General features: G+C 48.5%; 3 protein-coding genes across 5 annotated transcripts in view; 1 reads left to right on the plus strand and 2 right to left on the minus strand.

Annotated features, from left to right (window-relative positions):
* Positions 1-10,492, minus strand: part of LOC119169701 (disintegrin and metalloproteinase domain-containing protein 10) — a 52,956-nt gene extending 42,464 nt beyond the window's left edge. Inside the window, exon 1 of the mRNA XM_075885610.1 lies at positions 10,444-10,492. Within this exon, the coding sequence (XP_075741725.1) occupies positions 10,444-10,492 (49 nt within the window). The remainder of the gene's footprint in view (positions 1-10,443) is intronic.
* Positions 10,493-19,890: 9,398 nt separating this feature from the next.
* Positions 19,891-21,284, plus strand: LOC119169700 (uncharacterized). Its single transcript, XM_075886934.1, has one exon. It carries the CDS (start codon positions 19,891-19,893, stop codon positions 21,004-21,006), a length of 1,116 nt encoding a protein of 371 aa, XP_075743049.1. The 3' UTR covers positions 21,007-21,284.
* Positions 21,285-22,609: 1,325 nt separating this feature from the next.
* Positions 22,610-26,001, minus strand: LOC119170665 (uncharacterized). 3 transcript variants are annotated; one of them, XM_075886931.1, is made up of 4 exons: positions 25,594-26,001; positions 24,583-24,783; positions 23,659-23,739; positions 22,610-23,182 (listed from the first exon to the last, which is right to left on the minus strand). In XM_075886931.1, exons 1-4 carry the CDS (start codon positions 25,907-25,909, stop codon positions 22,653-22,655), a joined length of 1,128 nt encoding a protein of 375 aa, XP_075743046.1. In that variant the 5' UTR covers positions 25,910-26,001; the 3' UTR covers positions 22,610-22,652. The 3 variants fall into 3 exon arrangements, with proteins under 3 accessions (XP_075743046.1, XP_075743048.1, XP_075743047.1); XM_075886933.1 differs by lacking the exon at positions 24,583-24,783; XM_075886932.1 differs by lacking the exon at positions 23,659-23,739.
* Positions 26,002-26,299: the final 298 nt, after the last annotated feature.

Consider the following 26,299-nt stretch of genomic DNA (forward strand, 5'->3'; position numbering starts at 1 on the left):
TGCCACAGTCAAAGCGCCAATTCATCTCGACGTGACGCGGTGCGCGTGCTCGCCGGCGTTTATTCCGTACGTCACGCCAGCGTTGCCACGCCAGGCGCAGGTCCTGCCATATACTCGCAGGCACGCGCCGCGCTGCATTGCTTAGACGCATGCGCGTTTCATCGCGCCCGGCGTCCCCCCCCCCCCCCCCCCGTAACGAAAATAGGGAGATGCAGTGTTGTCTGGGTAACGCATCGCCTCAAAATGCAGCATGTCGCATTTCGCGCCGGTTGCCGTCGGGCCGCGCCGATGGACACTGGTCGCGCCTAGCGTCAGACTATAGAGTGCCCGCGTCTGGCTAACGTAGCGTCGCTGTGCCCAGCGTGCGTGCGCGTCAACGCTGAATTGGAGTATATTGGGCCCTTCACGATGCGCTCGCGGCCATTTTGCTAGCTCCACATATACCGAATTTGGTGTTACGTACGGTACGTCAATGGATGACGAAATATATGACTGGTGCAAACATGATCATTTTGACACGCGTGTCATGTAAGAACATGACAACATATCACGCTCATGGCGTGCTCGCGGCTGTTTCACTGGCTCCACATATACTAAATTTGGTATCACGTGACGTGAATAGATGGCGAAGGTAAAGGACACATCCAAATATGATAATCATGACACGGACGTCATGTACGGCATGATTTACCTTCACCTCGTAATGTTGTGCTGATTTTAGACTGACTTATGAAGATTTCTCCTTCGTGCCTCGCATATCATTGATTTCCACTGTGCGTGGCCATTTTTTTAATATGCGCCTGCATTTATTAGTCGGGCTATGTCTGGCATCTGGCGGTGTCCGCGCACCGGCAGGTGTTTTCTATTCGCTCTCACTCCTTCTCTCATAGCAACAGCTGCAAGCGCGCGTTCTTATCCTCGCCCCTAGCAACCGGAGCATGTGGCGCGACAGAGTGTAGGAGAGGGTAGGTGCCGTGCTTCACCGCTCTTTCTCTCGCCATTCGCTCTCTCTCTGCTCCCTGCGCCTCACTCTTTCATTTCGCTGGCTAGGTGCCTCTCAGGGCGATGGCAGGAGTTGGTGAAGGAGGATGTCTGACGGCAACAGTACCCTCTCTGGACACGAAGAATTCATTCGCAGTTCCTCACGATTCCCTTCGGAGGGTGGGGTCATTTTTTTCGATCAAGAAACTCGCTAGCAGACGCTGCCGGCGATGCGAGGCAAGAGAGGGGGAGCACGGGAGATGGGAGAGAGAAGGAGGCGACGCGCATGCGCAATGGCGGTATAAACACTTCGGAGAGGAATGTCTAGAAGAGAGGCGGAGTGAGCGTAGGTCAGCCGACACCCCCTGCGAACGGGCGCTGCGTCGGCGTTGCGAGGCGAAAGGGCGGAGCTTATACAGGAGGGGGAAGAAGTTTCGTAGGCGTAGTGTAAGTACGCATGCCGACGCCACATGAAATAGACCCGCACAAGAGATGCTTGGCATCTAACACCGGTGTTGATTGATTGATTGATTTGTGAGATTTGACGTACCTAAACCACTATTTGATTATGAGAGACGCCGTAGTGGAGGGCTCCGGAAATGTTGACCACCTGGGGTTCTTTAACGTGCACCCAAATCTGAGCACACGGGCCTACAACATTTTCGCCTCCATCGGAAATGCAGCCGCAACAGCCGGGATTCGATCCCGCGACCTGCGGGTCAGCAGCCGAGTACCTTAGCCACTAGAACACCGTGGCGGGGCGCTAACACCGGTGTTGTCCGTGATCGAGAAAAATCACTGTCATAGGCGTGAGAAAGGAGAGGGGGTGCGCCCATCTACTCATCCAAGTGGGCGGGCGCAGAGTAAGCACTAGGGAGTTTTCGATGAATAAGTTGTGGCATTCACGCGCGGCTTGATTCCTGGAAACACGTTTGATTTTGCATGGTTGACCAGCAAGTCAAGAATGAGTTTTTTCGTTTTCTAGCTGCATTATTTCACGCCACAGCTAAAAAACAGCACGCTTCTCATGTTTGAGATTCAAGCCCATCCGATTATCGCGCGGTCGCCTTCGATATTGACGAACGAGCTTATTCCCCAATGTTTTTTTTTTTTTGCAAGGCTTGCATAGCCCCACTCAAAGAATTACCCTCGGCCAGATTGGAGCTTCGAGCTTGCTTAATCGCATCAAGATTATACAAGCACGTCAAGACGTCCATTCCTGACTCCTTCAGCAGCGTGAACCTGTGGACAGATTCAGTGATAGCACTTCTCTGGATAAGAGGCCACAGCCAACGAGATTCAAGCTGCTAACAACATAAAGTTGCAAAAACACTGCCCAGGGAAGGGAAACCCTGCAGATACGATCCCCAGAAGATCAAATGCCGAGCAGCTTGTATCTTCCGAATGGTGGTGGCATAGTACTACGTGGCTAATTAAAGTGGCTAATTAAAGGCACCGAATACTGGCCGCAGAAAGAGTAGCTTCAAACCCCTAGAACAAAAAGGACAGAGAACCACGCCGCGTATAAGACCACGAAGCACGAAGCACTGACTATTAGGGATCCCACTTAGCGCAATCGAATTCAATTCATGTCGCTAATTAGAGTTCAATCAATCGTTTACACCGGATCACTGCCTGGGTCTTGCGATTCGTCAGCAAGCTAAAGCCTGAGAGCAGTGCAACAGAATTTCTCACCTCCCACGAAATAGCTGGCGCTGCGATGAACTGGTTGCGCCAAATCAAAGCAGGAGCATTTTTGGAAGAAATAAAGGGCGATACGAAGAGGTGAGAAGCCCTCCACGGCGTCACCTCTGCGTAATACCTATCTTTCTCTAGACGACACCGGACGACACCGGAGCAAGATTGAGTGAAAGTTTATCGTCGAGCGAGCACCATGGTGGGGAGGATTCTGTGAGCGGCTGCTAGTCAGGTCTGTCAAACTAGCCTTGAAGATGACCATCGGACTGCGAAGCCTCACGAAGAACGAACTTGTCACGATTTTAACGAAAGTTGAGGCCGTTATAAACTGCAGGCCAATCAGGTACGCTAACAGTTAAGCCCGAGATCCAGAACCCCTCACACCAGCGCATTTCGTCACTGGAAAATGGCTCGTCTCGATTCCAAGACCGAAGTCATCCGAGTTGCCCTCAGTGACATCGCGCCAACTTAACCGATGATGAAAGCAGAGACAGGGCAATCTAGAGGACCTTTGGCAACGATGGGAAAGGGAATACTTTCAAGAACTCTGTCATCTCAAGCTTCAGCAAAAACCAACTGAAGAAGTGAACATTAAAGATGTCGTACTTCCTGAAGACAGCCTATACAACCGCACCGACTGTGGAAGCTAGCCAGATTTACCGAATTCCACGCTGGTAGGTGATAAAGAATTAAGATCATGTACCATCATACTTGTAGACTAAACGTATCTACAACGACCTGCCAAGCTCCTCTATGCCCTTCGGAAGTTCCCCAGCTTTCACGATCTTTGTTTTGCGCGGGGCAGGTTGTTGCAACTTCCTACGAAGTTGCGGCATTCACGCGCGGCTCGATCTGGAGACACGTTCTGTTCTGCCTGTTATACATGCAGGTTATGAATGATTTTTCTACCACATTAACACCTTTTAAGTTTTTTATCGAAGGCGTTTGTCTCTTCATGCTATTTCGGATTTTCTCCTACGGACCGCAATCGCTACCGTCGGTTAGCGTTATGACGCAAGAAACAGTGGCAGCAACCGCAACGAATAGCGTACGCAAAGCTTTGCATGCTCTATCCTAAAACTCCATATTGACTAAATAGGGAAGGGGGCTGCGACTCGGGAGCCTCGAGGGGCGCAAAGTAAGCCCTATATATTGACGGAACAGGAAGGATGGTTCTGCGACGTGGCAAGGCGGGGGAGGGGGTGCTGCAATGAGCCTTCGCCTTTCTGGAAGGGGAACCCTGCACACGCATATGGCCCTGCTGTGCACTGCTGTGTGAAGCAGTTTGAAACTGCTTTGAAAACAGAACAGACAGTGTGGGAGTCACAAACACATGGCCCGACCCATACATGGCCCGACCCATCAGCAGCCGTCTACTTCATGTTCTCCTTCACTTTCAGTATCATTTACTAATATTCGCAGTTTGTTACCGAAACGTGTCTTGCTTGATTCATATCTCGAGGACAGTAAATCAGATATTCTATTGCTAACCGAGACTTGGGTTCACGCTGACGTATGCGACACTGAGCTATATAATGCTTCAAATCAGTACTCCATTTATCGCCATGACCGGGCACATAAAAGGGGTGGTGGCGTGCTGTTAGCCATCAAACGAACTATATCTTCCTTCCTTGTCGATACTGACACTCCCCTCGATATAGTCTGGGTCGCCTGTCCTACCTTAGCTGGAAAATTATTGATGGGCGTATGCTATCGCCCTCCGTCCTCTGACTGCCTTTTTGTGCCTGAACTTCACAGAAGTATTTCCAGGGCTCTTGACCTGTTTCCCACCAGAAAAATTTACTTATTCGGTGATTTTAATTTTCCTGATATTAATTGGTCTCACACGTCTTCTTCGAACAGTACGTCAAGTGAATTCATCGAACTATGTCTTGACTTTAATTTCACCCAGCTTGTCTCAGAGCCCACTCGCGATACTAATATTTTAGATTTTATTCTGACAACAGAGCCACATACCATAGGTACAATTGTGCAATTAGAGGGTTTTAGCGACCACAACCTTCTACAGTTTTCAATTATTATTCCACTAAAATTTCCGGGTGTTCAGCGCAAGGTAATCAAGGATTATAGCAAGGCAAATTACGATCTAATGAACTCTGAACTTGATGTCTTCCTACACAATACATTTCTTCCTCATTCACCAACAGGTCTGTTCAGGATAACTGGAATTCCTTTAGAAACATTATAGCGCTCCTCATAGATAAATATGTTCCACTAATAACAATCTCTAACGACAAATCCAACCCTTGGTTTAGTAAATCGCTTAGATCGCTCAGAAATAAAAAGAAAAGGTTATATGCTTCAGCTAAAAGGTTATCATCTCCTAAGTCATGGTCTATGTATAAAAACTGTTTAAAATCTTATTGTCTTGCGATTAGCGAAGCGAAAAATAAATATTTTTCCGCCGACCTGTCTTCACTTTTACTGACTAACCCTAAAAAGTTTTGGCGTGCCATTTCGCCTAACCGTGGCAGTGGCATTGTTACATTACATAACCGATAATGTTCCTGTCTCTGCATCTGAGTGTGCTTCAACCTTCAATTCGTTTTTTTTTTGCTCAGTTTTTACTAATGAAGACTTTTCTTCAGTTCCATGTGTCCCCGATCATGAGTACTGCTTCATGTCTCTTATCAATGTTACTGTTGAAGGCATATCTAAACTTATACACGGTCTAAAGCTGTCTACATCGTGTGGTGTTGACAATATTAATTCCAAGGTACTTAAAAGCACATCCGCTTCCTCCAGTCAAATTTTATGCCACATTTTTCAACAGTCTTTATCTTCTGGTCAACTTCCCACTGACTGGAAGATAGCAAAGGTTATTCCGATATTCAAGGATGGTAGCAAACACACACCCGGTAACTACCGCCCCATTTCGCTAACATGCATCTGTTGCAAGCTGCTTGAACACATCATCACCTCTCATATATACAGCCATCTTGAGTCAAATAACTTCTTCTTTCTAAATCTGCATGGTTTTCGGAAAGCGTTATCTTGTGATACTCAGCTATTAGAATTTACGTCTGATTTACACAACGGAATGAATAGTAATAAAATTGTTGACTGCATCTTTTTAGACTATGCGAAAGCATTTCACAGAGTTGCCTATTGTCGCCTAATAGCTAAGCTGTCTGCACATAAACTCGACTCATCAACATTATCTTGGCTTAGAAATTTTTTTGTCAAATCGACAGAAGTTTACATTTGTCAATAACTTCAGCTCGTCTACTTCATTTGTTTCATCAGGTGTGCCCCAGGGCAGTGTATTAGGCCCTCTTCTTTTTCTGATTTATATTAATGATTTGCCTTGTAAAATTTCTTCCTCAATTCGTCTTTTCGCGGATGACTGCGTAGTGTACAGAACTATTAACTCTGAAGAAGACCACGTGCATTTACAAAAGGACCTCGACTTAATAAATCAGTGGTGTGACCGTTGGCAAATGACGCTTAACACATTTAAGTGCTGCGTACTTTCTTTCACCCGTAAGAAATCGGTTTTTAACTTTTCTTACTCTATCTGTTCAGCTGTAATTCCCCGTTCATCTACATACAAATACCTTGGTGTCCATCTTTGTACTAATCTTGCCTGGTGTACTCACATCGACAAGATATGCGCGAAAGCAAACAGAACTCTGGGATTCTTGCGCCGGAATCTGCATCATTCCCCATCTACCATTCGGCAGCAGGCCTACCAAACGTTTGTACGTCCTCAGCTGGAATACGCTTCATCGATCTGGTCTCCGCATCAACAATACCTAATAGATAAAGTGGAATCCATCCAAAATCGTGCAGCCCGCTTCATCACTTCAATGTATAACCGCCACTCCAGCATCACCCAAATCAAACGCGATATTGCCCTTACTAACTTGGATTCCCGCCGCTCTGTCACCCGTCTATGCCTCCTCCATAAGTACTACTACAACTCGTGGACCAGTCGTCTATCGCTTGACATTCCTTCGCGTACATCTAGTCGACTTCATAATCATCTCAGTTTTAGACGCATCTTCGGCAACACACAGTCATTCAATAATTCTGCATTGCCACGCGCCATCGCAGTTTGGAATAGCCTTCCGGATGAAATTGTTTCTTTGAGAGATCCGGCCAAATTTCGTGAGCTACTGCAAATTTATACGTTCTCTTGATTTTGTATAAAGATGCTTTATCATTTTTTTCATTTTGTATTTTGCTGCATTTGCTTATAGTGTTTGTTCTTCTCCCTTCCATTGTGCAATTTTCTTTGTTTTCTTCGATATATTTCTTTTTATGCTTTATGTATTGTGATTTTTCTGTAACCCCCCCTACTCAATGCTCCTCTGGGGCCTGTAGGGTATCATGAATAAATGAATAAATAAATAAATAAATAAATATGACGTTCTTCGGTGCATATGAATGATGATATTCGGGGTCTTATGGCGCAAGGGACACTGTCGGCTACCAAGCACCTGATTATAGGGGGAAATCAAGTTTGTTCCCCCAGAAGGCGCGGTCCTGAGGCTGGCTCACAGGCAGCAGCCCTTTTGGCCCAGACAGCTATTAATGGTTGCAAACTGATTAGTGAAATCTTTATTAGGATAAGATAACTGAAATATGGAGTCCAACTTACCAACAAGTTCTCCGCTGTATATGTGGCCAATTTCCGGCTTGATTCGGCCAAGCAGTGACGTCTCTACCACGAGATCGTTGTGAAAGGCAGACGTGTCCGGCCTGAGCTTCAAATGGAACAGCCTGCGAACCAGAGTTATTAGGTACATTTAAGCTGAAATCATCACAAAAAAGCCCCCCCCCCCCCTCTAAAAAAGTGGCATGACTTTCGCGAAGAATAACCCCAGAAAAAGCGAAAACCTAATTATTGTCCTAGTATTGAAATATATTTTTCATTATATTTTATTCCTATACAAGTGGAGTTGAAAAAAAATCTATCATTATTTAGCACCCGCGACAATATGCGCTACTGCGAACGAAACCACGTATTAACTTTTTAACCTTGCCTAGCCAGTGCAGTTTTCATTTGGTTTAATACACGTTTACCAGTGCATGATTAGCGTTACTTGTCGATTCCCCAGCGTAGGTTTCACTTCAACGCTCAACTACTCAACGGCATCGACAAACGCGTTATAGTGAACGACAAACGCGCTACGGGTGAACTTAATGTTTGCTGAAAAACTATACCTGCCGAAGAACGCAAATGAGCCCGAAAAGGCGATCAGCGGCTGCAAACTTCTACAAGCGCCTCAGCAAAAAAAAAAAAAAAAGAAGCTCTAGTACGCTTATCACAAGTGCAACTGGCCACTCTGCTGCGAACGTGCAAGCTACCTTTCGTATAAGTACGGTCTCAGAGCATTAGCACAAATTAAAGCTGCATTTTAGAGCGATAGCATTACTCACCCCGCTACAAACCCTCACCACGATGTTACACTTGTTTTTGACCGTAAAGCTGAGGCAACGTGAATTTCCTCTCCTTCCTCGCACGTACGTGCGTCGTCATAGCAATAGACATGCGCAGAGTCGGTTTGTTCGCTCCTGGTCATCGCCGGTTGGCGAGACAAGGCGGCGAGCGCGCGCGCATCCAGACCATGTCCGGATTGCAAATTTTGTCTCGTGACTTCAGCGCCGGCAATACGAAGATAAATGCGGACAGCGGGACGCCAATCCGCCTTTACAACGATTCTGCGGTGCATGCGCCTTTGTCTAACCTAATAGTCGCGAAACGCCTCAGGGTCTCGGAGGCCTTCGTTCCAGAAATGCTAGTTCTCCCGGTTCCGACCGATCCCTACCAAAACGCCAGAGGGCAGCACAGAAAAAAAGGGAAAAGGCAGATTGTTGAGCGAGGGCGCTGATTCGCGGGACACACGGCGCCATGCTTTGTGCAGTTGTTGCTTCCTTTGCTCGGTAAGCTTCGTTTAATGGTGTTCAACAACGGCACATTTGACGGCCGCTAAAATCGGGAAGCGAGAGCCATCAGTCGTATTTCAGGTAACAAATTCGTGCGAACAGGCAGACATACGTCGTTGCTGCGAGAACTATATATTTCGCCTGAAGGCATTTAGACAGACGCGAACCACAACAGACGCAACCGTCTTGTGTTTGGGGCGTCATCGTCGTCTTCTCGTAGTCAATTTTTTTTTGCCCACGCCCTAGCATGATACAGTTACATGTGCTTGTATAATGAAGGGGCCCTGCCACACGTTTCTATGTAATGGTCAAGTGGCTTCATTAAAAGGGCCAATCGACTCGCGAATCGACTGCCGCAAAAATTGGTACAGTCCGTCAAATAGTAGCAAAGAGTGACATATGGCTTTGTGGCGCCCTTAGGGCACTTCTGTTTTCGTAGTATCTTCGTATTAACGATTTCTTCAATTGTAAAAGTTGAAGGGACGTCGATCCTTGGCAGGAGCAACAGCAAGCATGCGCTGCCGGCTTTGGAAGCTTATCATATCAGAAAAAAGTGCTTATCTTCGCATAAATGACCCGTCGCTGTCCCTGCACGCATCTAAGTTTGAGCTCATTTCATTGCGTATGTAATTCTCTGGTTCATTTTTCAACTCTGACTACAATTTTGTGTGTGATTTTTGTCGATTGCGTGGCGCATGTGCGCTGAGGCTGCCTTGACTATTACCGAAATAAAGTCAGTTGATAGTCAGCGCTTGCGTGTTTCGTCTATTTTTTTGTAGTATGTCTGTGTTTGCGCTGCAAAAGTGCCTCTATGATTATGAACGAACTAGGCGCAAAGGAAGTTTTACTGAACGAGATCACCCAGGCCCGAGCTCGCGAAGTTACTCACTGTGTTGGGCAGCCTGGGGAATCTTAAGACTCTAACGTAGCGGTTTTTAAAGACGTTCTTCTGACTTTCCACCAAATGACTGAATATTACAAGCTTGATAGAAAGGTGTTCCCCCTTCCTCACAGGAAGTTCTGTAGGGCAAAAACATCTTGCTTCAAACCAGGTCATGTGCCACTTTTAATTCCCACAGCCAACTCATTGAAGACATTGATTTAACATGCCAAGATTGTTGCACTACGTCTAGGTGAAACCACATGCTCTGGCAGTGCACTTCATTGCAGAATTCTCAGCGCTCGACCGAATAAAAATGGAGCTCTGCGCTCAAGAGCTCAGAACCTCTAAGGGCTGTCCAGAAGGACCACGACGCCTACCGGTCCCAACGTGGGAGCGGACCGTTGCCCTACCGTTTCCGGGTAGTGTCCCTCCGGACTTTAATTAAAGGAACCCTAAAGAGGAACAATGACTTGATTCAGATTGACAAACTGCACTCGGACAAATTTAAGGCCACATATTTCACTATCATAAGTTTATTATTAGCGGCGAAAATTAAGGTTCAAGTTCAGTTGAACTTCACGCCAAAATCTTCGAGCGTGACGTCAGAAGTTCCCAAAGGTGTTTTTAGTAGTTTCGTGGCATTGGCTCTATAGAATTTTTCAAACTTCATACGCCAAGTCTTATGCACACACAGACGCCAATTTGCTTCATTTTTCATCTATTGGGAGCAGGTAGAACCCAGTAGACGCCTTCAAGATTTCTTACGTCGCAGTGTTTCGGGCGGTAATCTCAAGGTGGCGCCACCACCCTCATTTTATTTTCGAACGCTTTCTCGCTTACTAGACGCCATGTGTAAGAATGGCATTTTCGGGACCGTTAAATTGCAGTTAACTAATACATGAAAAATTCTTTTGCTCTCTATAGTGTTCCTTCAAGTTCTGTGCCTGTCTGTGGAAGGCACGGCTTACCTTTAGTCATGCTTTCAGTGCGGTGCACTGCTCCGGCACGTGGCGGCATCCCGCGGCAGCCACGGTAACCCCAGAGCTCGCAATACTCAAATCAGCAATGTACGTGGACCTTGCATTTATTGCGCGGTCATTTGGGGTCATGGCATCATTCGTCAACGAAGAGGGAATGATTTCCTGCTGAGTGAGAATTTTTAAACTCCAGGCCACCTGCCGCGCTTTAATGTTTGCCTGGCGTATTCTCAAGAACTTAGACTATAACCATCGCCCAAATTTTCCGATCACGCTGAGAGCGCTTTTCAGGTCCTCTGTCGGGTTACCGTGTCGACAGAAACACGGATCCCAACATAGCTGTTTATTCTACCCACAACAACAGCATCGAATCGAGCATGCTGACGCTACGCTCGTCTGAGGTAATGGAGCAATCATCAAACCGAGCTTGGCAGCTTGGGTTTTACGGCCACCATTGGGGACGTAACCCTCCAGTGAAGCTTCGGAGGCACTGTTCCTTATCGGAAGCGTGTTGCAGCGATTGGCCGTATCACGCCGGGCTGACCAATGACGAGCGGAGGCTGCGCAGGTTTGTGCGCAGTGGTCGCCACACCCGTCTAACAGTTAACGCGTCTGCAATTTCAAAGCGGCAATACTCATGACCAAATGCCTACTAGGCAAACAAAAGAAAGGGGAGGGTATGAGACAAACGAAGAAGCGGCGCTGTTGTTAAATGCCATATTGCCATGACGTCATGAAATTTTCAGTGTTTACTCGTTTATTCATTACACTAAATAATCCATCAAAAGTATTATCCCGCATTAAGTCTTTATTCAGAACAATCTCCCATTTTTTCTACACGAGTACATGAAAGACTAATTGATCAACTAACCTGAGTGAAGTTGATTGATTGATTGATTGATATGTGGTGTTTAACGTCCCAAAACCACTATATGATTATGAGAGACGCCGTAGTGGAGGGCTCCTGAAATTTAGACCACCTGGGGTTCTTTAACGTGCACCCAAATCTGAGCACACGGGCCTACAACATTTCCGCCTCCATCGGAAATGCAGCCGCCGCAGCCGAGATTCGAACCCGCGCCCTGCGGGTCAGCAGCCGAGTACCTTAGCCACTAGACCACCGCGGCGGGGCCTGAGTGAAGTCTGCATCATTTATGAGAACACTCATACTTTTACTGAAAGTTGAGAGAAAAATTTTGATTGAAGCCTCCATATCTTTTTCTTCACAGAATTGGTGGAATTCGGTGTTTGAGAAGACAAAGGCACTGGCTTACAAGTACGTGATTCTTTGTCAAAAAAAAAAATTGGCAGATCCCCCGTACAGTGGGAATCGATGACATGCGAAGCACGAATGAAGGAGGTTGGTATGTCCCTTTAAGATCAGCACGACGTTACGAGGCGGAGGTAAATTATGCCGTATATGACTTCCATGTGATGACTGTCACGTTTCGACATGTAATTTACCTTCGTAATCTATTGACGTCCCCTGATACCAAATGTGGTATATGTGGAGCTAGCAAAACGTCCGCGAGCGTGCTATGAGCGTAGCATGTAGTCATGTTTGACATGACACGCATGTCATGATTATCATGCTTGAACGTGTCATTTGCATTCGTCGTCCATTCATGCGACGTGATACCGAATTCGGTATATGGGTAACTAGTGAAGTGGCCGCGAGCGCGTAATCAGCTTAGCATGTAGTCATGTTTTACATGACACGCATATCATTATTATCATATTCGGACGTGTTATTTATGCAATACTAACCTTCGTATATGTGGAGCTAGCGAAACGGCGGCGAGCGCACGTAGCGTTGATGCGCGCGCACGCTGGGCCCAGCGACGCTATAGTATACGCTAGCAAACCTCGAGCACTTTATAGGGTGTGTTCCCATACTTCCTGTAGACAGCTAAATAGACAGCTAAATGGACGGCGGCCATCTTAAGTCCAATTCCAATTCCCACGTAGCCGGCAAAATAGACAGCTTCGAGAAGATTCGTCGTAGACAAACACGATGCAGGCTACTTTGCATGCTGTCTAAGCAAGATGGCGGCTCAGCGAATCACTCAGATAGATAAGATCTCACCGAAATGGTCGACTGCACTCAAGCAGACGCTTCCCTAGACGCTCAATGTGAGTAAGGTTTATTTGTTTTCGATTTAAACACGAAATAAGCTAGAAAATACAACTGTTACGTTTGTTTATTCTCGCTTTCTCTTCTCGACGCGTAGTAGCGCATCGTCACGTAAAAGCCGTCCAGACTTGTTCCAATGGTCGGACAGCATGGGCTCGGTGCTGTCTTCTAAGCAGTCTGCGTGGACTGTCTACGTGCTGTCTAAGAATTGGAACAGAACCATGGTCTGACGCTACGTGCGACCAGCGTCTGTCGGCAAGGCCAGGCGGCAACTGGCGCGAAATGCGACACGCTGCATTTCGCGCCGACGATGTTACCTAGACAGCACTGCGTCTGCCTTGCTTCGTGACGGAGGGACGCCGGACGTGCTCAAACGCGCATGCGTCAAAGCAACGCAGCGAGGCGCGCACCTGCGAGCATATGCCAGGCAGATCGGTGCCTGGCGTGGCATTGCCGGCGTGACTAAGCTCGCTAAGAAATGCTTCGCATTTAAAACTCCGAAGGACATCTGTTGGAGCGTCTAAGCCAGGTAGGGGGGCGCTACGGTCGCCGAGCTGAGCAGACGTGCTCCGAATGAGCTCCGCAGTTTTCGCTAATTGTGCCGCCTTAATTGCTTCCAATCGATTGGATATCATCACTGCAGTGTCCGTGAACATATCTGGACTCGATTGATACTATTTTTGGTCCGGCCAACCGGACCTTTCGTCAATTTTTGACGTTTTCTTCACTTCTACGACGCTAGGCCTAGCGGACCACGCCTAGGCTTAGCACGAGTACGGCCGGGGCGCGCAGCTGCGTCGGCCGCCCAGCCCGGCTCGACGCTCGACTCCTCATCGCCGAAGATGGCCTCGGCCTCATCGCCGCTCAACGCCGTTTCCCACAACCATTTCGCGGCCCTTTCTACGGAAGACATGGACTTTTGTGCTGGCGGCAATGACACTATGACCACCGACACGATCAACGACCAAGAGGTGCTACGCAGCACCGGCCGCACCACAGTCGCGGTGCGTGGCAACGACACACCCAAGCGACATCGCGGGATGGAAAATCTCCGGAAAACAAGTAAGCCAACGACTTAATAAGCCCCAGCTTAACGAAGTTACCCAAAGCAGCAAGCCAACTCCGCAATTTATTGAAGCTCAAGCAAAACGCATGGTAGCGAGAATTACTAAAGCGTCCCGCATGCCGCTGAATTTGCCGCGGGAAGAGCAGACGATTGTAATACGACCGAGAGGAGGGCTATTCTTAGCAAAACTGGAAGCTGACATCGTAATGTCCGCAGTCACAACGGCAGCCAACGTTCCCAAAACCACGGCGAAAGCAGATACGATCTGTATTAATCCCACGCAGAACATCATCGTGATCAGCACGTCCGATGAAGAACGAGCACGTTACTACGCAAGCGTACGCTCTCTGTACATTAGGGGCCGTAGCTACAAAACGCATGCCTACTGCACCGCGCCTCACGGCACAGTGAAAGGAGTAATCCTTGGCATCGCAGTATATATAGAACACTGCCGAAGATCTGCACGAGAATATTGTTAACCAAGCAAACCCGCAGGCCCTCGAAGCACACAGGATTGGAAACACTACCTCGATCGTCATTTTGTTCGCAGGAACAGAGGTTCCCAACTACATAATGTATGGCTCCATTATAGTAAAGTGTGGATTATACAGACAACACTACAACGTATGCAAGACATGCGGCAAAATCGGCCATCGAGCCGATGTATGCCCCTCGCCGGAAACCAAGATCTGCTTTGCGTGTGGCGCGCCTAACCCGACGGCAGACCACGCGGCGCTGTGCAAGCCACGTTGCAAACTGTGTAACGGAGCCCACGCCACGGGCACGGAAGTCTGTACGAACAAGTACAAGATGCCCTTCGTAGTTACTCAGCGCAGATGGGAGCGCAGAAACGCGGCGTCAACGTTTTCGTCGCAAGACTTCCCGCAGCTGCCACCGCAACAACAGAACGAGGCGCCTCTATCAAAGAGAAGACGCAGCCGCTCGAGGAAGCGGGACAAAAGCAGGAGACAATCGGCGAGCCGCGGCAGAAGCACCGACGGCAAGCGCAGCGAAAACATGAATTACAACCGCAACCAGCAGCGACCGGGCAATGTGATAAATGGGGCCCAAGCAATCAACCCGCAAGCGGCGAACCGCAATCCGCTCAACCATGTAGCTGAAGCAAAGGACAACACCATCCAGTCACTACGCAATGAAGATGACCAGCTCAAGCGATGCATCGCTGAACAGAGCTCAAATGCAAGAGATGAACGCTAAGTTGAACCAACTCATCAACGCACAGCAGCAGCAGCAGCAACAACAGGTGACTCCGCCACCGCCACTGTCGCCGCCGCAGAGTCAACCAAGACCCCCAACGCCAAAGTAAAACAACACAAACTCAGCCATGGAGGTACAAGTCCCAGTTACTACGGAAGCTAACAGCGCAGAACCCGATACGATCGACGTTGCTGGACAAGCGAACCGGCACCCAAGAAGCAAGCGCTCGAATACGCACGTGAACGAAGAGTCAACGCTAGGCTGAACAGCCTAGAAGAACGTCAAGATCGACTAGAACAGACCATGAAAGCCAACTACGAAACCCTAAGCCAAGTCATCAAAGCTACTAACGATCGCCTCGATGCTACCAACGCACGCGACACATTGGTGACACCCGTACATGGCATGCAGTCTACCATACAAGGAATACAGACTAAGTTGGATGCACTAATACACGCGCTGACGGCGTCAGGACTTATCCCCCAACAGGCCTTCACCCAACCGCAATAATGGACGGGACAACGGCAACAGGCACCGCTAACCACAGAAACAGAGCACAGACACAACAGCATCATCTCGTCATATGGCAATGGAATCCCAACGGCATACAGGGGAGAAAAGCATCGTTACAACAGTACATAAAACAAAGCACCAAGAGACCCGACGTTATAATACTACAAGAGACGCACAGTGAAACCCCACCGATGTTACCGGGGTACAGATCCTTTGCGAAGCCCCCCAGCTCACGAACAGTTGGGAAAGGCGCAGGGCAGGGGGTCTGCCCCTTGGTAAAAAAGAATCTAACTTCAATAGATCACGAGCTGCTACCCAACGGCACCATCGAGCACAGCACGGTTGAAATCGTCACCGGGAAGCGTAAGCGCCGTGAAAGCACTTTTATAATCAACGTGTACAGCAATCCGAAGCACTTCCAGCAAAAATTCCGCACCCTTGTGCACAAAGCGCAACAGCTCGCGGGCTCCAACGTAACCCTACTGTGTGGAGACTTCAACGCTCAACATACGGCATGGGGGTATCCATACACGACGGCGAAGGGCCACAGTCTCTACGACGAAACAATGGACGCAGGTTACCAATTGCTAAACGACCCCAACGCACCTACGAGAAACGGAACGTCGTCGCAGCGAGACACAAACCCGGACCTCGCTTTCATAAGCACGGCCTCAGCACTGCGTGGAGTCACGTGGCGGAACACCGGGGAGACGTTGGGAAGTGACCACTGCATACTCGAAATTACCATACCCATCGCAGACAACACGCAAAGAGCACAGCAACAGCAAATCATCAACTGGCACGAGTACAGAAAGAAATTAGAAGACAACGTGACGGAAACCATTGAAAACATAGAAGCATGGACCAACATGTTGAACGCCACGACCAAAGACGCCACTCAGACGGTAGAAGCGGAGCCGGAGGCTACGATGCTGGACAGCAGACCAGCGCACCTCATGGAACCCCGCAACTCGCTGATACGGCGCTGGAAACGTCAACGCCACAACAGAAAGCTACGCAAACGTATAGCACGACTTAACAGAGTCATCGAGCATCACAGCGCAGTCCTCTACAGACAGCAGTGGCACGCGGTGTGTCAAGAAGCGGACGGTCAACTACACAAAAGCAAGACATGGCGCCTGCTGCGCCACTTGCTCAACGATCAGACAACCAAGGGAGCTCAGCATTGCATGCTGAACAAGACAATTCACAAAGCCGTCAAAGAAATGGGAGAGGCTGAGGTGCAACGACGCCTGGACGCCAAGTATCTCCCCGTAACGCCAACGGACCCACACCCCAGCTACGAAGGGGCAACCAACGAGAGACTAGATGCCGACATCGAAGAATGGGAAGTGCAAGCGGTTCTACAAACAATCAACTGTAAATCAGCATCCGGACCGGACCACGTCACCAACAAGGCATTGAGGAACTTGAACGACACGGCAATCGAAGCCCTCACCAAGTACTACAACCAGTGCTGGCGGACGGGCAAGCTACCGCAACAATGGAAGACCGTGAAAATGGTCCTGATCCCCAAACCGAGCAAACCACCCAGCATAGACAACCTGAGACCCGTCTCTCTAACGTCGTGCGTGGGCAAGGTGCTTGAACACGTCCTACTCAACAGATGGCAACGTTATTTGGAAGAATCCAACATATATCCACATACAATGCTGGGGTTCCGGGCCAAACTGTGTACACAGGACGCCATGCTGTTGCTCAAGAACGAAATCGTGGACAGACACTTTCCCACGTTGGGTAACAGAGCGGTGCTCGGACTGGATCTCCAGGGAGCATTCGACAACGTACACCACTCGGCCGTCCTTCGGCAGGTGTCCCACTTCAACATGGGGGAGAGGACGTTCGCTTACATCAAAGATTTCCTGACCAACCGCACCACGCGGCTTGTGGCAGGAGAACTACAACTACCGCTCAAGCAGCTGGGGAGCACGGGGACACCGCAGGGCTCGGTGATCTCCCCTCTGTTGTTCAACCTTGTCATGATAGGTGTTGCAAGAAGATTGGAACGCGTTAGAAACATCAAAACAACGATCTACGAGGACGACATCACGCTGTGGTCAACGGGAGGAAGCGACAGCCAGATCGAGGCAGCCCTACAAGAAGCCGTCGCCGCCGTAGAAGAACACCTACGACCCACCGGACTCAAATGTTCACCAACCAAGTCGGAACTGCTAGTGATCTCACCGCGAAGTGCGCGACGCCCGACAACGCAGAACATCAACGTGGTAACCCAAGACGGAACGCCGATACCGCACGTTCAGACGCTCAGAGTTTTGGGGCTGCACCTCCAGGACTTGAACCGCAACAACGTGACGGTACAGAAGCTCCACGCAAAGCTCTCGCTGGCCACCCGCCTACTCAAGAAGGTGACCACGCGGTACCAGGGCATGCGAGAAGACAGTCTACTACGATTCACCCAGTCGTTTGCAGTCAGCCACATCTCTTACGCAGCGTCGTTCCACGATTGGAAAGCGGCGGAGAAGATCAAGATTGACGCGATGATCAGAAAGGCGTACAAGACGGCCCTGGGCTTATACCCCCACACCAACACAGAACGCATGCTCGCGTTGGGCGTTCACAACACGCTGGAATAAATCGCAGAAGCCCAGCGAACGGCGCAGTATCACCGCTTGTCCCAGACCAGGACGGGAAGAACGATACTACAGCGCATCGGAATCAACGCGCCAGCGACGACTCCGGAGGTAGCAAAGCAGCTACCCCGGGACGTTCTCCAAAGACTGGGGGTTCCACCCTTACCGAAGCACATGCATCCACAAGTGCACCAAGAAAGAAGAACGGCGAGAGCCAAGGCCCTCACAAAAGGTCACGCCAACGATCCGCGCGCGTACTACGTGGACGTGGCGAAGTATCCCCACCGGCCAAACGCGTACGCAGCAGCAGTCATCGCAGCAGACACTGGAGTACTCACAACGTCGGGAAGCATATGGTGCAAGTCGCCCACGCAAGCCGAGGAGTTTGCAATCGCACTGGCACTAGCGATCCCGGATTGCCGCACGGTCCTCAGCGACTCGAAGACGGCAATAGCCAACTTTGCTACAAACAACGTCCATGGAACCACTGCAAGAGTATGTTCAACTATAGCAAGACCGGAAACCAACATTACCATCAAGTGGTTCCCTGCGCACGCCGGGGAGCTGGACGTGGGCCCGAACCGCAACGAGGAGGCAGATACGGAGGCACACGCGCTAACTAGCCGCGGGTCTCTGTCAACGCATTCCTCGGAGCCGCAACGACCCGATGCCGAAGACGGAGAGTATTTTATCACAACCTACGCCGACATTCTGCAGTGGTACAGAACGAGCAGACGTCTCTACCCACCGCCTGACCGAGACCTACAACGCAGAGAAGCAGCCACACTACAACAGCTGCAAGTACAAGCAATATGGACCCCCATCTGGGCAAAGCACGTTTGCCCGGAGGTTTACACCACTGATGTATGCCAACACTGCAAGAAGGCGCGAGCCACCCAGAGACACCTCATTTGGGACTGTGCACAACCGCCGGGTAACCAAGAAGTAATGCCAACTGCCATAAGCAGCAAAATTATCAGCCGAGAGCCAGGCAATCAAAGAGACGGGGTCCAGCACGTGCTTAGCATCCTGGAACGCCAGCGGCTGAAAGCGGCGCCCCCACGGGTTTGACGCGAGTAGGTTGCTGCTCCGGGACGTCCGAGCGCGCTAGTGTCTCGCTTTAATCCCCCTACCCCTTCCCCCTTTATGCCGAATCGTCAATAAAGTTGTTTCACTCACTCAGCTAGGTAAACAGCATACGTCAACTTTCATAAAATTGTTGTGAAACGCGTTCAATATTTCGCAAGAAGTCCTAGGCCCGTATTCCCAAACGCTCCTCGACTCGACCTTTTAGTCCACAACGTCGGAAGAAGAGTAGCGAGGGCCAGGACTATACTTCGTCAAGTCTCAAACGAGGAACGAAGGGTCGTATTTGTTGACGCGGCTTCCTACGCCAATGGGAAAGCGTTTGTGGCAGTGGTGGTCGATGGGGCTGGCCATGTCGTCAACTCAGCGACGGTCAGGACGAAAGACCCAATCATTGCGGAACAGGTGGCCATCGCCTTAGCACTCAAGATGGATAACATTGAAGTCGTCTACAGTGATTCCATGGCAGCACTACGGGCGTTCGCCAAGGGGACGGTCTCTGAACAAACGCTCAGAATACTGCAAGGCAAGAACATAACGCATCATCTTCTGAGTTGGTTCCCAGCTCACCTTGGGCAAGTCAACGATTCCCCTCCCAATCTCAATGAAGCAGCACACGAGGCGGCACGAGAACTCTCCAGCCGCGCCTCCCCGGGGATGCGTTCTGCCGGTGAAGGGGATAACTGGGAAATTCTTACAACATATAACGAGCTCACTAAACATTCTACCTGTCTAGAAGGATTTTCCCTGCACCTCACAAAAATCTAACCCGGCCCCAAGCACTTACATTAAGGCTTTTGCAAACGCGGATGTACCCTACTTTGAAAATGTTACACATCATGTACCCTGACCTATACCCAAGTAATCTTTGTCCACATTGTGAGGAAATAGCTTCATTAGAACACTCTGGCAGTGCACCAAATTCGCTCATATATCGAACATCACCTCTGCCAGATGGGAGGCGGCAATCCGCAGCTCGTCCTTGGCATGTCAGCTCTGGGCTGTCCACCAAGCCCGCGAGGCGGCTGAGGAGCTTGGCATCTCAGTTTCCACGTGGGAGCTGCCCGCAACACAGTGATCTGTGTTTTGGAGGACCAAATAAAAGTTTATCCAATCCAATCCAATCGACCCTTCACTCGAAACGCTCCTTGAGTGGCGTTTTTCCATTCACAAACCGCCCTTCACTTGAAACGCTTCCTTCACTTGAGAAAATCTTGGGCGTTTCCTCGAGATTTCCAAGGAAGCGATCGAGCTACCTTGAATCATCCCTCGAGCCAAGTATCATGGCGGACCACGCGTCGTTCGTCGATTATGTTCCCCGCGTCGACGAGCTGTTTGGCGACGTAGAGGACTGTGTAAGCATACCACGCCAACAATTGAGAGACCGGTTGAACCCCATGGAGCACTTCACAGACAGTGAATTTCTCGCGCGCTATCGCTTCACCAAGAGCAGCGTGAAGAAGCTACTTGAGTGCTTGCCATTTGAGGAGAGCTGCAGCAATTGTGGCCACCCTCTTCCACCTGTGATGCAGCTTCTGATTACGCTGCGTTTTTATGGAGCGGGTACTTTTCAAGTAGTGATGAGCGACTTGGTGAATGTGTCTCAGCCGACGGTGAGCCGCGTCATCGAACGTGTGTCACGGCTGATCGCGAAGCACTTGTTCCCGGCTGTCGGGAATTTCCCTAACCCTGATGACAGGTGCCGTGAGACGATGGTGGAATTCTACCGGATCGCCGAGTTTCCCGGTGTGACAGGGTGCATAGATTGCACCCACGTCCGTATCATATCACCTGGTGGGCCGAATGGCGAAGTTTACCGCAACCGGAAAGGGTACTTCTCCATAAATGTTCAGGTAACTTGCTCATTCTTCGCTGCTAACGTTGAAAGCATTGCAGTACTTCTAAAATGTAGTAATTCAACATAAACATTGCACAAGGCATTCCATAAACTGCATATTAACAAAAACAACTTAATGGTAGATAATTCGATTAAAAACCCCGTGCATGCTATTGTAACAACGCGGCGTTTTTTTTATTATTTCGTTTAGCTTGTTTGCAACCCAGTAAAGCTGTATTCACAAGAAAGACCAAATCGCGATTTAAACCCACGGATTGCTTGCTACAACACCAAACATCACATGTTATCTCGCGGTCCTCTTTCAGTCCGCGCTAAGCAATTCGCGAGATGAGTGAGCAGGCCCAGGTCCCATTTGCAATGCTAGGGGGGGGGAATGAAAGGGGGGGACTGAAGTTTTTGGTCGCAGTGGTAATTCACCCCTCTCGTGCGAGTGCTGGCTGTGGAGCGATCCGAATAGCGTCACATATATTGCATGAGTGTTTCGTCTGCGATGATGCCTGTCCCGTGAATGCAGCTGATATTGGCCCACAAATGGAATAGCTTTAAATTTTGATGACTAACTTTGCACTCTGGAACAAAAGTGAATACTACTGCACTGAAACAAGATCATGCAGGCATTAAGTACGTTCGTAGTAGACGGCTGCTTCACCACAAAAACACAGTATAACATGTATTGCATTTTCAATAGGTGATTGCAGGGCCAAAGCTACAATTATACGACGTCATTTCGAGCTAGCCGGGATCAGTGCATGACAGTCGTACTTTCGAAAACAGTCGTGCACGCGTTCTGTACGATAAAAAACGAGTACCGGGTCTCCTACTTGGCGATGCTGGATACCCCTGCACGTCTTTCCCCATGATCCCGATGGCTGACCCGCCACCGGACAGCTCTGAGAGCCGGTTAGTACACCTGTATAACCCTTTAACTTTCATCTCCAGAACGAAACGTGTACCTGTGTGCTACCTATCGCGCCTGAAGTCTTTAATTACAATAAGCGTGGTACATGTATCGTTTTTTTGTGCCCTGAATATATCCCACGTTACAATAGAATCGGCATATTAGCAGCAACAGTTTTGACTAGCGGCCTGGCTATAATACTTAAGTGTATCGTTTAATAAGTGTAAGTTCATACAGTAATACAACATTGATTTCTTTGCATAGGTATCAAGCAGCTCACATGCACACTAGAAACACCATCGAGCGGGCCTTTGGCGTGTGGAAACGTCGCTTCCCGTGTTTAGACATGGGGCTACAAAACTTGGCGGAGCGCTCCGCAGTCATTACAACGGCCTGTGCTGCCCTACACAACCTTGCAGTCCTAAGGCAAGATGCAGAACCACCACCTGTGATTATCCCACAACACTTAAGGCGGCAGCAGCCTGATGTGGCGAACCAAGCCGACACCCTACTCGGATCTCGATGCCGAATGTGGCTGATTACTCGTGCATTTACCTCGCCTAATGAATAAATTGTGTAACATGTTCTTTTGAGTAGACCAACAACCTCAGATTGGGAAATCTATGCATGTTCACATGCGAGAGCATGCTGAAAAGTTCCTGAATTTGTCACGTTTCAGGTTTTCTTTTCATCCTTGCTGACTCGCAACAATAACAATTTTTTATCACACATGGAGCTGTTGCAGATGTATTTTAAATAAAAGCATCAGGTGTGTGAGATTGCACACGTGCTTTATTTTTGTTCCGACTGGGTTTCTATGCGCTGCTGCTGCTAAACAGCGAAAATTCCTGTAACTCAAAAAGGAGCTTCTGGCGCTCGATGTTGAAGCGCCATTTTTGCTGCTCCAGCTGCTGCTCCAACAGCTGCACTTGCATTTTATGCAGCTCCTGCTCCCGCTGTACTTGCATCTTGTGCATTTTTCGTTGGTGCAAGAGCTGCAGCTTACGCAAGCGCAGCTCTAGGGCATGCAGCTGTGCCTTGCGCTGCTCATCAGTTTTTAGTGCCTCCATTCGGGCCGCAGCTTCTGGGGCGAGCACACGCTCTATGGCTGCTAGGCGGCTTCGCGTTGATTTCGGCCGTTGGCGTCCTCCTGCACCAACCAAATTTTCTCCATTTTCTTCAGGAGCTGCTGCTGCTGTTCGCGACTCCTCGTTTCCAGGAGCAACTACTGCCAAGGTGTGAGAGGGACAGCTTGCGCAAGCACCTTCCGTGGGTGGCTGTGTAGTCTGAGGTCCTGGGGAACCAGCACCCTCGCTCGATCGCAGTTGTGGCTGAACTGTCTCGTCTGCACACACACAATACAATTGCATAAGGTAGGGAAACGTAACACGTGTAAGCAGTGTCAGCATGCCTGTTAGATGCTGCTGCAAGTATAAATACATGAACGTTTTATATCACGCATCAGGCCTGCAAGTAAAAGAGAAGTGTGCAAATTTATCCGGGTCATGCCCGGCCTGTTACTTGCACACATAATTCATAATACTGCTCTGTCGAACCTGAATATCGCTATGGCAGTAGCTAAGAGAGCTTTACTGCGGAATACCTCAGAAGCATTTTATTTAAAGTAACTTTACCCACATCCTTTTTCTGAAGTGTGTGATATACGTCAACCACATATTTCATGCAAAAGGCAGGCTTAATTTTACATAAAACTGTAGAAATAACTTATCTTCAATATTCCTGTTTTATGTAAGTCACACAACCCGTGAAGCCATGTCACCAGCACTTTTATAATTGCATGCAGTTGGGCCTTATGACTACCAGCGCCTGTGCTCCCGATGTCGGCAAACCCATAACTCTTGGTGACTCCAACAGCTGGCCATGGCATGAAATTGGTAGAGTCTGCACATACAAAAGAAGCAGAACCGGTGCTCTGCTAGCATGCGACGTAATCAGAAAAGCCTCTTTATGGTACAGGCACAAATATTTGTGTGTTTCCATGCTTCTACGTGAACATTCAACATTTTTAACAAATCAGTATGTGATTGAAATATAAAAAATAATAACAGTTGTAAATATGAAAATAAATAATGTGAGCTGATGGCATGCAACACCGTCACACTGCAAACATACAAGCCCCTTACCAGTAATCACACATGGTGACAGATACTTCATGTGCATGCATACGGTATCAGACACAAACACAATAAAGACAGTGACTGTCCTTCACGAATATGAGCTTCAGTTGTAGCAAAAATATTGATTCTATTGGCGAATTCTATCCCTGGCAAATCAAGAGTACTAGCTCGTGGGCTAGTCAGCCTCTTGCTGCCGGGAAGTGGCGCTGGGAAAAGGGCATCTGCACACAAAAGCAAAGTTGAAATACAATTCCAAAGTTGGGCTTATTATAAGGCCACCCATGATGTGAAACGTATGTGTCACACAAGTACTTGCTGAACCACGTCAAATTATGCTAGGAACGTTTTAAAAGAGTAATAGCAGGCTTATTACATAGCATTACTTTCTGTTAACAACATGGCATGTTCTTGTAATGAGAATGAGAATTATTTGTACACGTAAATTTTAGTAAATTGTATATGCAAATGGTAGGAACAGAGGCATTAGTCACAAAACAAAACAACATTGAAACGCAACACCTCCCACATTGTATACATGAGAACGTTGATGCAATATAGCAGCACGACCGTTGCTACATCTGACAGTTTTTGCCCATTCGTCTTTTACCAAGCAGCTCTTCCGTGTTGTCTTGGCTACCAGTGAGCATGCTCTCCAAAATACGCGACGGCGATAAAGAAAGCACTGGCTGATTGAGGTGGACTCCATCGCTGTCATAAGGGTTCTGGAGCCGTGTCCCCATGTGTGATGCCGCCGCTCCAACTAGCGCCAATGAGGGGCTCATTGGCCGGCAGGTAGATGGCCCGCCCCCTAAGGTGCGAAAATGTTGTTACGTGGATACATTGAAATTTCAAGTGACAGCACAAAGAAAGTGCTTAAGGAAGACAACGCATATGCGAGAGAAATAGGCAGCGAAAATTTATGGTACACAGATAACTATTTAATGTACTACTACTACTACTACTCATTCATTTATTTATTCATCATACCTTACAAAGCCCAATACGGAATCGAGTAAGAGGGGCTAGTACAAAGTAAATAAAGAAATATACATCAGTAAATACAAGAAAAGAAATTAAGAGAAAAAACTGTACAGTGATATAAGTTCGAGAAAAAATTATGTCCTGCAAAAATAGACAGAAATACTGACAAAGAAACCAAAACTTGCACTTATATATGATATATATGTATATAGAGTGCAAAGCACGTTCAAACTGAGCAAAAGCATTTCTTCATTCATAATGAAATGACACACTTGCCACCCGGTGGCGAAAAAAAGTGCAGGAAGATTTTGCCGACAAAAAAAAAAAAGAACGGTGACGACGTGATGCTATTTAAAAAATGTTTCTGCAAGCGAAAAACCGTCACCCCCTTCCCCTGAAAGAGAACCCTGTGCACGCCTATGATTCGCACAATTCTTGCAGGTACACATTTATTTACGACATATAATTCAGAGCGGAACCTATGCTCTTATTAGGGCGTTTTCGGATAGCTTACGCAAGAGACGCAATTTGAAAACTCATATATGACCCCCATACGCAAACGCTACACCCACGAGGCCTGCTAACTTAGTGCTATTCGAAACTCCCCGATTACAGTAGTAAACAAACGTAAACTTACCTGTGGCATACAAGTTTCGCTTTTCCTCCGACTGCTTCTTCTTCCACTTGGACTTTTCATTGTCCCACAACTTACGCAGCTGTGCCACCGTAACGCGACGAATGCCTGGTTGGCTGTTGTATTCGCTCGTCAGCTTTTCCCAGGCACTGTCCTTAGCGCGCTTGGCGAGCGCGTCAGTTCTCTTGTTTGCGATAACTGCCTTGTGCCGCGTCACCAGATTGTCAAGCAGTTCACGCTCCTCACGCGTGAACACGAACAGAGTTGCGGTGGTCTTCCTGCCATCACGCGCGACGAAACGGTCATCGTTGAAAGACATTGCACCGTTCGTCACTATGGCACCACGACACGAGGTGCAACAAAACTTCGTTCACGCGTGCAAACAAGTCTTCGCAAAACCGGCATCTAAGCCTGGCGGCTTCGGCTCTGGCGTGGCTTGGCTAATACGGTGCCTGCCTGATATCGAAACTACCTTATAGTATTTGAAATCTCACATAATACTTCCACCGTATACACATTTAAGGACAATCGACAATTTTTTATTTTATGCAAAGTGTTTCAACCTAAATTTTTGTTATTTAATGTGGTATTTTGTCACATACCCTCGCTACCAGATGCGTCTTGCGCAAATCTAGTGAAGGAGCGTTTCTCGAGTCGGCCCTTGGAGAAGGAGCCCTCGAGTAGCGTTCATGAAACACATCGGCTCCTT

Source organism: Rhipicephalus microplus, chromosome 2 (assembly GCF_043290135.1).
Source record: "Rhipicephalus microplus isolate Deutch F79 chromosome 2, USDA_Rmic, whole genome shotgun sequence".
In the NCBI taxonomy this organism is placed as follows: Eukaryota; Metazoa; Arthropoda; class Arachnida; order Ixodida; family Ixodidae; genus Rhipicephalus; species Rhipicephalus microplus.